This window comes from Electrophorus electricus, chromosome 7 (genome assembly GCF_013358815.1).
Source record: "Electrophorus electricus isolate fEleEle1 chromosome 7, fEleEle1.pri, whole genome shotgun sequence".
NCBI classification, from domain to species: Eukaryota; Metazoa; Chordata; class Actinopteri; order Gymnotiformes; family Gymnotidae; genus Electrophorus; species Electrophorus electricus.
Genome location: NC_049541.1, coordinates 8,200,336 through 8,215,548, shown reverse-complemented (window position 1 = coordinate 8,215,548; position 15,213 = coordinate 8,200,336). Strand labels below are relative to the sequence as shown.

At 45.6% G+C, this 15,213-nt stretch overlaps 1 protein-coding gene across 2 annotated transcripts in view; it reads left to right on the top strand.

Annotated features, from left to right (window-relative positions):
• Positions 1 to 697: 697 nt before the first annotated feature.
• The window catches only part of actn4 (actinin, alpha 4), a 32,534-nt gene continuing 18,018 nt past the window's right edge, over positions 698 to 15,213 (top strand). Inside the window, exon 1 of one of the 2 annotated variants that reach the window (XM_035527803.1) lies at positions 698 to 1,019. In XM_035527803.1, the coding sequence (XP_035383696.1) occupies positions 888 to 1,019 (132 nt within the window). In that variant the 5' untranslated portion in view covers positions 698 to 887. The remainder of the gene's footprint in view (positions 1,020 to 15,213) is intronic. The other variant, XM_035527802.1, reaches the window with a different exon arrangement.

Genomic DNA, 15,213 nt, shown 5'->3' with positions numbered 1-15,213 from the left:
CCAAAACATACGACTAAATTACCAAGCATATTAACACATGCATCACCCTAGATCTGCAAACTACAGATCAACAAAAACGTTTCATTTAATGAGTCTGCGGATTGAAGCGCCAACGTTGATCGTCGTGGACGTGCGAAAGGGGCCTATGAAAGTTTAATCGAAGATATAAGCAGACTTATTCCGTCAGCCTAGCAAACTGATAGTCACATTAAAATAAAGCACGCGAGGGTCTGGGCACTTTTAAATGGATATGGTCAAATAAACACTCTTTTGATAGCTAACGGAACTGTAGTTGTGACCCACCAAACAATCAGGCAGTGACTAATATCACATGATTTAGGACTGTCATGAATAATGCATCAAGTTTATCCTGTTATTTAATGTAGTCTTGGACGGTAGGTTTTTCCCCTATGACTATACAAGCATAGACCTTCCAATATATTCACACATTTCAAACTTTGGTATAGTGCTGCTATGCATTCGACCTAGAACTTGACGTGATACATATATTTCAAAATCAAATTAAAGTTTAAAACCAACTGTAAATGTTAAAATTACTTTAAGCTAAAATAAACAATTTCTAGACAAAACAGTTTATTCGGTCGGTGGGCGGGGTTAGCGCAGACGCTTGAATAGTGAAAGATCTTAATATTCATGAAATATTTGGGCCTACCTCCTTTAGTTTGGTGGGAGCGGCGCGACGGAGTCTGCTACTCCTACTCCTTTTTACCCGGGTGGCGAAATATTTGCGGGCACAGTGGCAGTATACGTAGTGGATAGGGTACTTCGGACCGAACGACAAAGGCTTCGAGAGTCGTAACCACTGGGTCAAAACCCATTTTGTGTTTCGGTTGGGGGAAATTTACGCGCACTCAGGTTTTGCTGATATGGTAGATTATCACGCCGCGAATAACCAAGCCCAGTATACCTCGGGCGGGCAGCAGAGCTACATGGAGCAGGAAAACGACTGGGACCGAGACCTGCTTCTCGACCCTGCCTGGGAGAAGCAGCAGAGGAAGGTAAGGCACTGTCTGGGTGCAGGGTTTTGGAAAGCTCGAGGACTATTCATGGGCCTAGGTTTTTCATGATCATGGCCGGACATGGAGTAGAATAGGATGCACGGGAATGCTATTTTCCGTTTCTTTGTTTAAACAAACCGGAACTTTAAAAAATAAATTCTGGCAGGTAGGGAAGGCGAAAGCTTTGCGTTCAAGGTCTTTTTTCGTGGCGCGTTGTAGTGAAAACAAACTTGTAATGAACGCTTCATTGTGGTAAGGAGAGTTCATGCCAATACGGCTATTCCTCCAAGCGATGTCGGCTTTCTGAACACGCTGTCGTTGAATCCCCCTCGTAGCCGTAGCTGGAGCTCCGGATTTAAGATGGCTGTTGAAACGCCGTCTTTACGCTGTTGGTAGTCGATGTGATGTTCTAGCGTAGTCCGCCGCTCCTGGCGCTTTTCGCGGCGACGCTTTTTCCTTCGATTATCCGCCAAGTTACATTTTTTGCATTTTATAGCCATACGTGGGGCCTTCATTCTTTTATCGAGCATCAATTGCTAAATGTTCTTCGTAGTTTTTTAATTTGTTGTTGTGAGTCAGGAATACGTGTATTTGGTTGGACTCGTTAGAAATTAGTGTGTTACTCGACAGGATGAAAATTGGTTTTAGAAAGAGTAACAGTTTTTTTGGGCGTGTAACGAGAAAGGCTGAGAGAAAATAACCTGCATTCTTTTTGGTGGAGTGACAACATACCGTGAGTAATGTTACAAAGTTATATTACGCAGCGTTTCTAATGCCACTTTTGGTTAGGCCTGTTTAGCCCACTCCATCATTCTACCTGTATGGCAAAACTTGGGCCAAGTTGGCATAATTTCTTTCGAATTTGTTTGGCTTTTAGAAGGAGGTCGGAGTTCTCCTGGAAAAAAGAATCAATGATTAACAACCGTGAAGCGCAATCCCTCGCGCTCCATGGCAGCGCCGTGGCTTCCACTGGCCAGTGGAATTGAACTCGGTCGTAGTGTGATGTGATTGGTTCAGCCTGTCGGCCTTCAACCGGAGGCGTGACGCATCCCTAAACGGGACATTAGGCTGCTTGTGAAAAGTCGAGGGGAGGGGAGGGGGCGAATTCCTGGGGTCGCCCGTACTCTTTCCTGCTCGGCTTAGTAGAACGACAACAAGTTAACAGACGGCTTAAGTAGCCATTGTAGAAAAATGGTTTTCAAATAAAGTTGGATATTCTAGACCTGCTCATGTAGCCTGTTGTGATTCTTTTAAAAAAATTAATCTATTTATTTTTGTCTCTATAGTTGCATTGTATTTTATCGATGTGACAGATGTGTTGGGCTAATTTCGAACTGTTAAGGATTGCCATGTGCAATTATAGTGTCACCCTAGCTGGGACCCTGTCTCTGATCTCTCATGTGAAAGCAGCACAGATTCGTTGAGTAGGTTTTCCATACACTGCTGAGCAGATATGCAAATGGGGAGTGTACCTGATTTATACCATTTTATAGTCTAAAGGGTTAGTCACCTCCTTGGGACAAAATGCGTCAGACTGACTTTATCTTTACACAGTAACTGATTCTCTCTCACAGACTCAGTTACATTGTCTAATGGTAGAATGGTTTGTTAGAGTTGGTTATTCTGTGCACACACACCCCCCCCCCCCCAGGAAAGTGTGATTTGCATTTGTTGAGTGAGTGAGGTTCTGTAGATCCATCTGGTGCACCAGGGCCAGAGCTGGGAAAATGCCCTTCTGTAAAAGTGGGCCCTCATGCAGCAGGGCGGTGGATCTTTTTCCTCGAGGAAGACCCAGGTGCTTCAGATGGCACGTGTCCTTACCTGTGACCTGAGATGGACAGTACCATTTTTTTTCCCCTTGAGCCCTCTCCAGGGTGCACCATAGTAAATGGGAACGAACTATCTGGTTGCCTGCGGCAGCTGCTCCTGTCCGATGCTCATGTGTTTCCAAATCAGTGAGGGCCTCTGTGGGTTATCTGAGGTCCTTTACTGCTTGTGGTTCAAGGGATTTGCATGCTGTGCTTTGGCACGGGGCTATGGCGCTTGCTTGTGCACTTGCTCTGCCTGCATGAGACAACCCCCCCTCACCCCATTCAGTCAGTGTTATCTTTACTTGGTAGCCAATCTCTTTAGTCTGGAAGTATTTCCTGTGTATGTGTATGGGAGATAGGTGAAGCGTTTTTGAGCTGGGAGCAGTGAGACTTTCTGCATGGTGCCAAACACTTAAGGACTTTGGTTATCACACAGTGTTTCAGAGCCTTCTCCTTTTCTAGTTAACACTTCTGTCTCACATGTGCACTTTTTCTGAGTGTTTGAGCAGTGCACGTGGCGCTTTGAGCGAGCACACCCGTGTGTGTCAGCATTTCAGTTGCACTTCTGAATGTAGTAGCAGTGTGTGAATAGGGCCTCTGTGTGGTGTGTGCTAGTTCCTGTTACAGGCTGGCCTCTGCTTGTGTTTGTGTGAACTGTTATTTATAAGTCATGCTGAAATCAGTCAACACAGACCGCTTCAGGCAATGTTTAGAGCTTCCCTGACCACTCAGCTATCCCCAGCATTAACATACACTGACTACTAACACCTAGGAGTCATACTGATTAGCTCTTCTGTTAGAGTTCATGTCTCCAAGACAGTGCAAATTCACAGGCATGTAGCAATAAAAAAACATCTTGTCCATATTTGCACAATCACACATCATTTAAAAGAGGAATGTATGGTTTATGGTAGAATAAGGTGCTTGTTAAAATTGTCAGGCTAAGTAAATGTGTAGCTAATCACAACTAATGGGCAGCATACGAGGTCACTGTTACGGCCACAGTTGTCTTCTCTGTTGAAGTGTTCGTCGTCTGAATAGTTCTGGTGCATAGAACATGTTATACAAAGTATGGTACTGAGAGGTCAGTATCCCAGTTATGATAAAAGACAATATATTGTTCAGCCCTTTACCTCTGTCTGAAGGAGCTTTCTCACAGGGCACTGACATTTCCGATACCCAAAAGAATTCAGTCCCCATGTTGACTGCTACATGTCAGCCTGTTACATTGCAACTTATACTGTACAGATCTCATATGCGAGTACCTCACTGAGGTTTAAATGTCCTGGTTTTACAGTATGGTAAAAAGTAATTTGATGTTTGGTGGCATGTCATACAATACATCTAATTGCACACAGTTTAATATTTTCTTTTAAACATGTAGCTTTACTGTAGCATTAACACCTATACAGGTGGACAGTGCCCACGTTCTTGTTCAGTGAACTGTTCGCTTTCAAATCACTGTCGCCAGCTAAACGAGGACGTGGGACAGCGATGGGCTTGTGCGTGGAGTCTGTGAACACTCAGCTCCCCGCGCTCACTCTGCAAGGGGTGGTCCGATGGAGAGGACCACACCGCACTAGAAGGGTTCAGGGGGGCATTAAATTTGTAGTGTAGTATGCAACGTTTCCAGAGAAATGGGACATTTACATTTGATTGGTGATCGTATGGCTGTGTTGCAGTGCAATGAATTGTGGAGGCTCTGTAATCTTCTGCCTGAGGTGGGGAAGATGGGTCACTGTTCCTGTAATGCTAATGAAAGTAGGGCCAAGTGTAGTGAGGTGTGTGTGTGTGTGGGTGGGTGGGGTGGGGGGATGAGGTCATTGGTTGTGGCAATACCTGTCATCACCCCATCTCGGGCCACTCCCTTTATGAACAATGTCAGAAAGGGAGGGGAGAGGGCGCAATGGGGTGGGTGTGGTTGAGGGTTCAATTGTGGTTTTGTTTTATGTTATCTTGGACTCTAAAATTATTTTTTAACATGGGGGGGGGGGGGGAATATAACCAGCTTGTTTGGAAGGGTTGCCCTAAAGGTCTCTCTCACAGCAGCTAAGCAACAAGAAGTGTAGGATTTTCTTTGAAATATTTCAGCTAGTTGATGTTACACTATGCCTGCTTGTGCAGGAGATGTGCCATATATTTATACAGAAGACTTGATATGCATTTGTGTTTTGAATAACAAACACTTTAAAAATGTTTTTGTTGATTTGCTATGGCTTCAAATCTGTATGTGAAAGTAAAATTGTTTTATCCATAGGGTGCTGCAAAATAAATTGCTGTCCAGATATGCCTGACATTTAAATTGGTAACATTTTTGCTAAGCATGTTTTCACAGTCTTGTTTCTGGAGACTGTGCACACATGGGGAGTGTTCACATTAATATATGTGGCACAGTGCATGTGAAAGTCTTGTTATACACATATGCAAAAACACATATAGGGCATACTCTATGAAATCATATTCATGTTGGCACCAAGCTTCGCATTGCTGCGAAGGCCGTCAGGGGCTGACCGATAATAGCATGTTTCCTGTAAACTTCTCTTTATATCCTGACAGGAAAATGAATTTTGAACCATTTCATGACTATATTTGCGGCATTTGAAGTAAAACTGCCAGAAAGGGATTAAGTACATGCTGATTTGACAAGTTCGGGGAGTTCATGTCCTCTTTTGTCTTGTAGTCAACTGCGATTTTGTTTTTTTTAAAGTTAATAACAAGCACTTCCAACAAAGTAGAATGTCAGTCTACTGATTCTTCAGAGTGAAATAAATACGTGTTCCCTTTACCCATAGGTCAGCCTGATCTAGCCCCCCTACCTGCCTTCACATGTTGGTAACCAATCACAGAGCTCCAGAGCTTCTTTCTGGTTTGGCTGTGCCCCTTAGGGACTCTTGTTAGCTCAGGATTGTGCTCACACACGCCTGTCTCTCTCTCTGAGGCTTTTCCAGGCTCCTTGCGATGGATGCTCTACAGGACGATGGGCCACATCAGCTATGGCTATTTGCACAGGGAGACTTCCTGTCAGGAGATGCATAGTGTCAGTGCATGGAGAGCGTGTGTTGCTTTAGCATCGCCAGGGAGTCCCAATGCCAATGGAAACACCTGGAACAGAATGTAGCTTCTTGCGTGTGCCGGCTTTCTAGGTGGAAGAGAAGCAGGGCAGCGGCAAGACTGTGGCAGAGACGACACGCGTACAGACGCAAACGCACGCCTACCACTGCAGACATCGTCCTTGATCGCTAACTCGTTGTCTTGGAGACAGACGGTCTGTTGCTAAAGATTCAGCTGTTGCTGCCCTTGCTTTTACACATCCATTGTGTTATTTTTAGTGAAGCACAGTGGCCTCCTAGTTCCATCGGCACTCCGGATTCCAGGGCCTGCCTTTAAGACTGGCATGGTGTTGAGCACATGAAATTCTGGGGCGCATGAAGGCAACATGTAGGGTGCAGTTTCACTGCTGGTTGAACCATTCATCTTAAAAGAACAAAATGATATACTGAGGTTTTTTCTTCTCTTTACTAGGTAGCATGCTCAGATGGCATTACCCGACAGCGATGGTTCCGTGTTGGTTTTGTCCAAGACAAAGGATTGAATAGAAAGCCTGTCCTGGGCAGCCGTTAATGGATGGCGTCTAATTGTATTGCGTCAACGATTGTGGACGAGAGAATGAACCTTGGCTGTCATGTAAAACAAAAGCGGCTGCTTAGCGTAACCTCCAAAGGGCTGCCAGAGGAATGTGGCTTGTGCGCCACGCCTGCCCAACTCTGACCTTTGACCGCGGAGGGGTCATAAAACACTGGCTGGAGGAGTGATCAGCTGCCCCGTGCTTTGCATGCCTTTCCTGGGAGTGGTGTTTTAAGCCTGCACCTGTTTGCCTGGAAAGGGCGATTTCAGTAGTACTGTAAGCATTCAGCTTGGCGGGGGGATACTATTGCTCAATTTTAAATAGGATGTCAGTTTTATTTTTACAAGTTCACTTCATGTGCTTTTATTTTACCAGTTGCCAATGAACATTTTGGCAAAACTGGTTTTAATCTTAAAGGGAAAAACCTTTTTGAACCCATAAAAGGCTGTTTACCTCACTTACTGGAGCATTGACATTTGTGAGGCAATATCAGGCAAGCTGTTACACAACCAGTACAACTGCCTGTTCGTTCTCACAAATAAGCCTCATCAGGAGGTGGAGCAAGCCCTACCTCTGGAATCTGCCTCTAATATTGTCCCCTCTGTTGATGATGAGCCAAACATGCTGGAAGCTGTGTGAAGTCCTGGGGAAGTATGGATATTCACAAGCGTGAAAACGTGTGATTTTTCCATGACCATTCAGCATGAAGGAGGAAGCTGTGGCTTTTGCGATTTCTCTTCTGCTTCTTCATGAACGTCCCAAAACACGAGTATCACTCCGTCACCACCCCCAAAATGGCCATGCGGGACGGTGCATTATCGTAACGGAATAGTCGCATCTTTGTTTCTGACACTGATTGGATTCTGATTTCATGCAGACTAGTGTGTTTCCCATAGCTGGTTTAGTATGGCAGTGATGGGTGTGGTGGGAAAGTCTAACTCAACAGGGGCCGGACCATGCCTTAGAGGCTGGAGAAAGGCAGGCCTTTCTCTTGCCATGGTGCTTGAACTGCTTGGATTTTCCTGGGCGGGGCTTGTCCGCCAGGTGCACAGAAGCGTTTGTGGTACCCATTCCACTGCTAAAACACCCCGTGGGGGTTGGACTAGTTGGGGCATGTGAGTGTGTGAGGTAGATGCATAAATCTCCAAGCTGGCATCCTTCTTTCATTAGGAGCTCTTAAGATCACCCATTAGCGTTTTACTCTTTTATTTTATTAGCATTTTAAATGGTACATTTTAAGCAGTGTGTTCACCCGTGGTTTTTTGAATCACGAGTCGTCACACTGAGGTGTCTATTAGAACACAAACATGACAATTGTCACCAGTACTGATTTGAAAGCGATAACTTCAGTCAGTATCATTTTATTAGGCCAAATCGGTGAAGTCCAGTGATATGTCAGGCCCTAGAATCTGGCAGTATTTTACTTTTTCTTTACATTATTTATTTGTTTTGAATAAATATGAAATTGGTGTAATTTTTCTCTGTTGTGAGCACACGCAGCCCCAACCCCCAGTGTTGAGTCCTAGTTCAGTAGTATTCTTTTTTTTTTTTTTTTTTTTTTAGGGGGGGGTGAGAACTGATCTGTCCAAGCAAGAGACCTGTAGGCCCAGTGAGTGTAGAGCAGTCAGCGCTGCTCAGCATCCTCCTGTCTGCTTCATGTCATGGAACTTAGTCATAGTCTAGAACTACAGCGGACTTAGACTGGGTCAGTGGGGGCGTAGCAGGACTCCGTGATCTGGTTAAATTGGTGTATTTCTGCTTCCTCCTCCTATCATCTTTCCTGTCTAGCATGATGTCCTTCCCTTCCCTTCACAGGACTGTGAGTGGAACGTCTGAGCTTGATGCTTTTGCCAATGCATTAATACACACACACACACACACACACACACACAAACATGGATATGAGTATGTGCACATGGTGTTCTGTAATGGGCAGATGAGAAACAGAATGCGCTCTGAAAGCATCTCTTGTTACCCTCTGAGTGTTTATGGGTACAAAGGGCTTGTGCAACACAAAATGTGGCAGAGGTTGGTAGAAGAGGCTCCTTCTGCATGTGTATGGGGCAGGGTCAGTGTGGAACTCACGCTGGAGTCAGGATGGGGAGGGGCCGACGGACACATACAGAGGGCAGACGCTTCATATTTTTGCATATTTGAATCCTTTACTTTTCTCATTGGACTTCTTTGAAAACACACACACACACACGTGCGCACCTGTCAGGGCTGCATTTGTGTGCTGGCTGTATAAACAGCTGTATATCTCCTGCAGAAGCGCTATAGACACACTATGCACATCATTCTCCAGAGGCTAAATTCACACGATCTCGGCCTTCACAAAGGCTTGGTCACTTGGAGTTTGCCACAGCCTTTTAAACAGCACTTCACTGTGGCTGTTCTGTGGGCCTCCCGCCTGCCCCCACAGTCACACCAAGCCGAGGAGATGAGACGAGCTAACAAGCTCAGCGGCGAGACGGCTGAACCTGTCTAATTCTTTGCTTTCCAGCGGCACCTGACTGACTCGTACGAGCACTCTGATGTGTATCAGTGCAGCAGCCCAGCCCAGTGTAGCAGCCTCTCTGAAGCAGAAAACTGGGCGTTATCCTGCAAACTGCGACACACCAATTTCTGTCCCCACCCCTCCTTACTCTTTTCCTGGTGCCAGTTTTTTTGGTTTGTTTTCAGTTTTTTGGTTTTGGGGTTTCCTTTTTATTTTGCTGCCTCACTGGACGCTCCCGTACATAGACGGGTGGGACAGATGGAGGCAGCGTGGTGGATTCAGGGGTGGTGCTGCTCATGACTCAAATTCCTCTTTTTTGGAGGACAAACACACACACACACACACACACACACACACACACACAGAGGCAGTGAGTTTAGGGTGTTTGCCATTTCAGTTCAGCGTGGGATGGGGTAAAAGGTGTGTTTGCCGCCTTTGATCAGGTGTGTAAGTATGTATGTGTGAGGGGGGGAAAGTAGAGAGAAGGGGGGGCAGTTGCACCTTGTTGCCTCTTACATCATGCTGGCAAAGTAGTGGAGTATTGCCTTATAAGGCGAAAGCGTGCAAGAAGGAGAGACAGGAAATGGCAGTTAGAGTGACAATGCTGAGTAGCCCAGCTAGACCAGCTCGCTCAGTCACATTGCGCTCTCGCTCGCTCGCTTAAATTGCCCTCGCTCTCTTGTTCTTGTGTTGAGTGCAAACAGTCAGTCAGGCTGAAAAGTAGGTAGACATAACCACTTGTTTGTTGTGTGGTTTTTTTTTTTTTTTTTGTTTTTTTTTGTAATAAACTTTTGATTCAGGCTGATTTAAGCACTTCTCAGTTGTATTTCATGAAGTTGACTGACTTTATCAGTGCAGGTCAGTCATGTTACTGTCCCAGACACTGCTTCTGCTTGTTCATTGGTCCCTCACCAAGCTCCATGCATTCTCGTCGGTGTGTGCAGATGGCCGTGTCTCAAAGCCCACTGAAAGTTATGTTGTTTCTCAGCTAGGGGTGTGTGTGTGTGTGTGTGCGCGCGTGCGGTTGAGCACTTTGCATCGGCAGTTCTAGACAGTTGGTGTGTAGGTGAAAGGTCGTGTGGAGTGGGTTTCCCCAGGTAGGCTGGAAAACCCAACTGAAATGCACACCCATCGATCTCACTCGTGTGGTCAGGCCCCTCATCCCCCTACCGCGTGCTGGCTTGCAGTTCACACCGTTACTAAGCATGTCCTTTCCCGATTTAAAGTATGAGCTTGTAGAAGTGAACACCATATGCTGTGCAATGGAAATATTTTTATTTCGCTCATGGAGCTCTGATGATGATAAACCCCTGCTGATTTAAGACACATTGGCTACAGATTTTCAGTTTCTCCAGTTGCCGTTATCAAGCGGAAAAGGTGGGTTATTGACTTTCCCCTGAATGTGTTTTTCCCCCAGCAGATAAGAGCTGCCTGACCTGGGCATCCTGGAGGAGGCAGCAAGGCTCTGGGTCAGGCCTCACCGAGATGGGCCGGCTCACCCTTGGGTTTGGTGGGGAAATGAATGAACACGTTTCCCCCAGCAGATATCCAGTTAGAGCTTTGGTTGCGCTGCTGTTTTTACTTGGCTTGTTTATCTGCTGTGGCTAACTTTGGATGAGCTTCAGACAGTTGTTCTGGCACTGTGTTAAGATGTGTTGTATTACATTTAGTACTAAGTTGCGAAGGCTTTGGCTTTTTAACTGTTACATCTTATGCTGCAAAATATGATTTGTAAATAATCGATGACAAATTCACAAGCCGGTGACTGTTTCTTTGTAGTGCCATTCTGTAGTTTAGAACAACACATTTAAACTCCCAAGATCTGCCCTCATTAGCAGAGTAGAATGGTTTTTAGGTGAATGTCTTGCGACCCGATCTGTTTACCATATTTAATCTACATGTCTAAATCTCCTCAACCCCATGTAGAGCATGGGCAGCAGAGCTGGATTCCTGCACACATGCCATCCTGTCAGGAGGATATTGTAGGAATTTGAAGCACTTTTTGCCCTCTTGACCTTCTGCAGCCATTTTTTCCTTCTCAAAACTCCCCTGGTGTTCAAAGGGGCCCTGCTGGGAGCCAGCTGGAATGCAGCTGGAATGCAGCCTGAATGCAGCTGGAGATCTATGACCGGCCATGAGAAGTCCAGACGCAGAGTGTCGGCCAGAGAGGCAGGGCCGCGGCTTGCTGCAGAAGCCTCGGTTCTGGAGCCCATGCCTGGGGCAAGAATCCCACGCTACTGCCCCCCTGGTGCTCAGCTACACCACCCCATCGAGCTTCATATGAGACCATAAATCTGGAGCTCTGTACTAGTGAATTTTAAACTGCAGGTATAAATCATAGGATATTGGAATATGTCGAGTCGTCTTGAAAAGATGGACCCAGAATTTCTAAGCCCCTGTAAAACCTGGGGCCTCCTGTCCTTCCTAATGGCTTCACTGTCTCCTACAAAGTAGCCAGAAACCCAGGGGCCCCATTTACAAGGTTTTATAGATTAGATCATAATTTGTATACATGTTCAAATCCATGCCACACTGGTTGATGAATCCCGAGCTCATAACACTGACGTGGCTTTTACACATGACTCCTTGTGTGTGTTCCAGCTTTTAGGGGCATGAGAGTTGTAGTGTTTTAGCTTTCTATGATGATGTCAGTTGCATCTTAATATTTTCTTCTTAAAGCACCTACAGTACAAACATTGGTGCAATGTGAGTACTTGCGAGGTTCAGACAGAGCAGGCAGTGTGTTTCTGTATGTCCAGCAGATCAGATGAATGAGCTGGGGATGCCAGAGCTGGTGCACGCACAGCTGTGGGGAATGCTGTTGAAGTCGATGTTTGCTTAGCATACTGCTCACCCACAAGAACTGACCAGATAGCTGACTGAATAAATGGTTTCCCAAATCAGTAATCCATAAGGTCTGGACTGGGGCTAAAGAATAAACTCATTCACTTCTGCCTGGTTCATCAATGACAATTTCTTTGTGTTGAACATGTTTTTTTTTTTCCCTACTTTTTCTAGAGAGATAAAAAGCTTCTTTTAATCTCCATGTCTGAATCTACTCAACCCCTTGTAAATCAAAGTCACTGGAGGGAAGTTCATTTTTAGTCCCAACCCCCTGTTTCAGGGCATATTGGGTTCGTGTTGGCTTGCTAAGTGGATGCTAGCAACACTTTGTACAGACAAAAAAAAAAAAAAAAAAATCTTGTTAGTTGCGCTTAGATTTCTAACAGTTTAAGATCTATTTCCTGTCTAACATCCTGCATTGATAACCCCACCCTCCCCAAAGCTATCGGAAGGAAGCTTTGCGTCACCTGGATGCAATGCGCAAGTTAATGTGTGAACAGCTATGACCAAGTTACACTTTGCTTTAAACTTTACTAGTGCTGTCTATTGATACTCAAGTCAGCTCAATTGCAACATATCTGCAACAGTCTGAGCTTGTTTGAACTATGGATTTATAATAACTGAATTCTGTTCCAGGTTTAAATAAGCAGACTTTCCATGCATATCTGTTCATACAAATCAGCTTGTGTGATCTGTAATTTTAAAAAAGCCTGCTAATTTTGGGCTACCAGACATAAGCAGGTGGGACAGTACAATTCATATAAAGTCTAAAATACACATGCTGCTGCACTGCGGTTGTGAATTCAGCAAGGTGCGTGCTTACCGTTTTCAACACGAGCGGCTTGCGACCTGCCAGCACACCGCGAAGGGGGACGTGTTTGGAATTTCTGGCATTCCCGAAATCGCATTCATACCAAATCAGGATGGCTGTCGTTGTGAGCTCTTGATGCATGAAGACACTCTGGTGTCCACGAGTGAGAGCGAGAGTGAGCAAGAGAGCCACCAGATGGAGAGCATTCCTGCACATGCGGGTGGGTGCAGTGCCCGCAGGTCAGCAGGGTGTGCTCACAGCGCCTGCTGGCATGACGACAGGCCTATCTGCTGCGCGTCACTTCTGAGCAGGTGAGGTGAGAAGCTCCTCCCCTGTGGGGCCACTGGCTTGCATTCAGGCCCAAACAGAGGGTGCATGCGGGTGTGCATTAGCGGCGTTAATGAGCCACCTGCTCCACCTGCTGCCTGGCCCTCCCACCCTGCCAGGAGCAGTAACGTCACCAAGCCAGTCCCCGCCCTTGCTTGCTTGGCTGTGCCACTGTGCCGAATTACCGTTTATAACCCATCCAGCCACGTATGAAGGGCCTGCGTTCCATCCGAGAGCCTTGTAGTTCTCATTTGTTTGTGTGTAATTGGCAAAATTCTCGGCATTGTGCGGGCTCAAGTTTGGGTCTGTCCTGGGGAGTGTTGGCTGAATCTGTGGTTGGGAAGGGGTTAACTGCGTGTGGCCTGCCAGTGAAAACTTGACCCAATCCGCTGCCACTGAGAGCCACACAAAGACAGGAAGCAGCATAAATAAATCAATAAATAAACACAGCCTGTTCCATGGAGCAGGGAAGTCTACTGCTGCCGTCCCCCCTCACTCTGAAAAATGGGAAGGGAGGGGGAAACCCCCCCCCCATTATCCTTCGTCCTTCTCCTTTCCTGTTCACTTTCTGCTGCTAGAGCGTCAAGGCTGGATGGCCATAATGGATTGGGTTTCTAAACATAACTGGAAAGCCAACTGGTGCTCTCCTCTCTCCCAGACACCATGTCAGGTGATCAAGAGTAGAACTTAAAATGCAGGTTTTATTGTTCTATATATCTTGCATTTGCTATAATTGTTTACAAGTAATATTGTATGACCCAGAATGAGACATTCACCTCCAAAAAATGTTTTAATTCTGGCCTCGTAGTCCCCAGTATGTTTATTGCCACTTTTGTGTTAGTCACTTAATCGTGCAGTTAACACCTTGGCTCCACTTGTTGGTTCTGTAGAGACTGTTGCGTGCGTGCGCGTGTGCGTGTGCGTGTGCGTGCGTGTGCGTGTGTGTGTGTGTGTGTGTGTGTGTATAAATAGTCTCACACACACACTTTCTAACATGTTGCTAAGCTACATAGTTTCATCGCCCAGCGGTGAAATTAGAGTATGCATTCGCAAGCAGATGTGACGCATCATAGTTTTTATTTGAGGCTTAACATCTGTTTTTGCCGAATGTTGTGGAGTGTGTTTATTGGAGCATGTCCTCTTAAGACCTTTCACTGGACAGGATCTCTGTTTGACACTCGTGCATACATCTACTGGCAGGAGGTAGTGCTTAGGGAGGCGGATGCTGAACAGGCTAAAACTCTATTTGCGTTGGCTGGTGTTGATGATAATATTTTATTGGTCCTAGACTAGATATTAGATTTCTCTCTTGTTCACATTCAGCAAGAGAGATCATGTTGAATACTGCTAAAGGTACTTTTCTAGTTATATATGGAAACTGATTTCTAAACATGTTTTGGGTTGTATTTTCTGAGCGTCTGTTGCAGTCTGGTGAGCAAAGCAACTGTGTGCACATATGCGGCAATGGAAGGCGAGAGATACGGATCAGGTTCTCGCCACTGACACACTGCTGGGGGTGTTCTCCACTCTGTGTGTAAATGCCACCCCAGCACTGTCATGGGCTACTGAAGCTTTGTTTTTCAGTAGCGAAATGGTATGCTACTTTAAAAAAAAAAAAAAAAAAAAAAAAAAAAAAACCCCAAAACAACAAGCAAGTAATGTGGATTTTTTTCTTGGGGCACCCCTCGTATTTTAATGTTTGGTTATGGAGCTGCTCGGCATGTGCGAACTGGTCAGTAGTGCGAACTGGCCCGAGAGCTGTTTCAGTATGGGTCATGTAGGTTGGCTATTTAGCTAGAGAACGAGACATCTGGAGCACTAGCATCAGCGCCTGCCCCCCACAATCGTTTGCAAAGCCCAACGAGTAATGTGCGGCTCGTGTACTTAACACGCGCCCTGCGTTGCATTTTACAGCCTGCAGATAAATGCGAGCGAAGGCTGTTTCTGATGATCGCAGACCACCTTAGTAGGGATGTGCAATGCTTTTCAGGACGGACTGATTTTATAGTGTCGTTACTGATAAATTTAAATATTGCAATAATACTTTTCCAAATAGATCCCTGAATGGCATATCTTGGGCATATTTAATTTTGCTTTAATAAAACCTTCTTATACTGGTGCTCTGTCAGGCGGTGCCATACAAACCTGATTGGGCTGCAATTTTTGCTCTCGGATCAAAACATGAAAAGACGTTCAACATATTTCTGGAAAGGTTATGCAATAGATTTCTAGAAACTATATGCAATAGTGGGCTATTAAGGAAATACTGCTAAAACGAA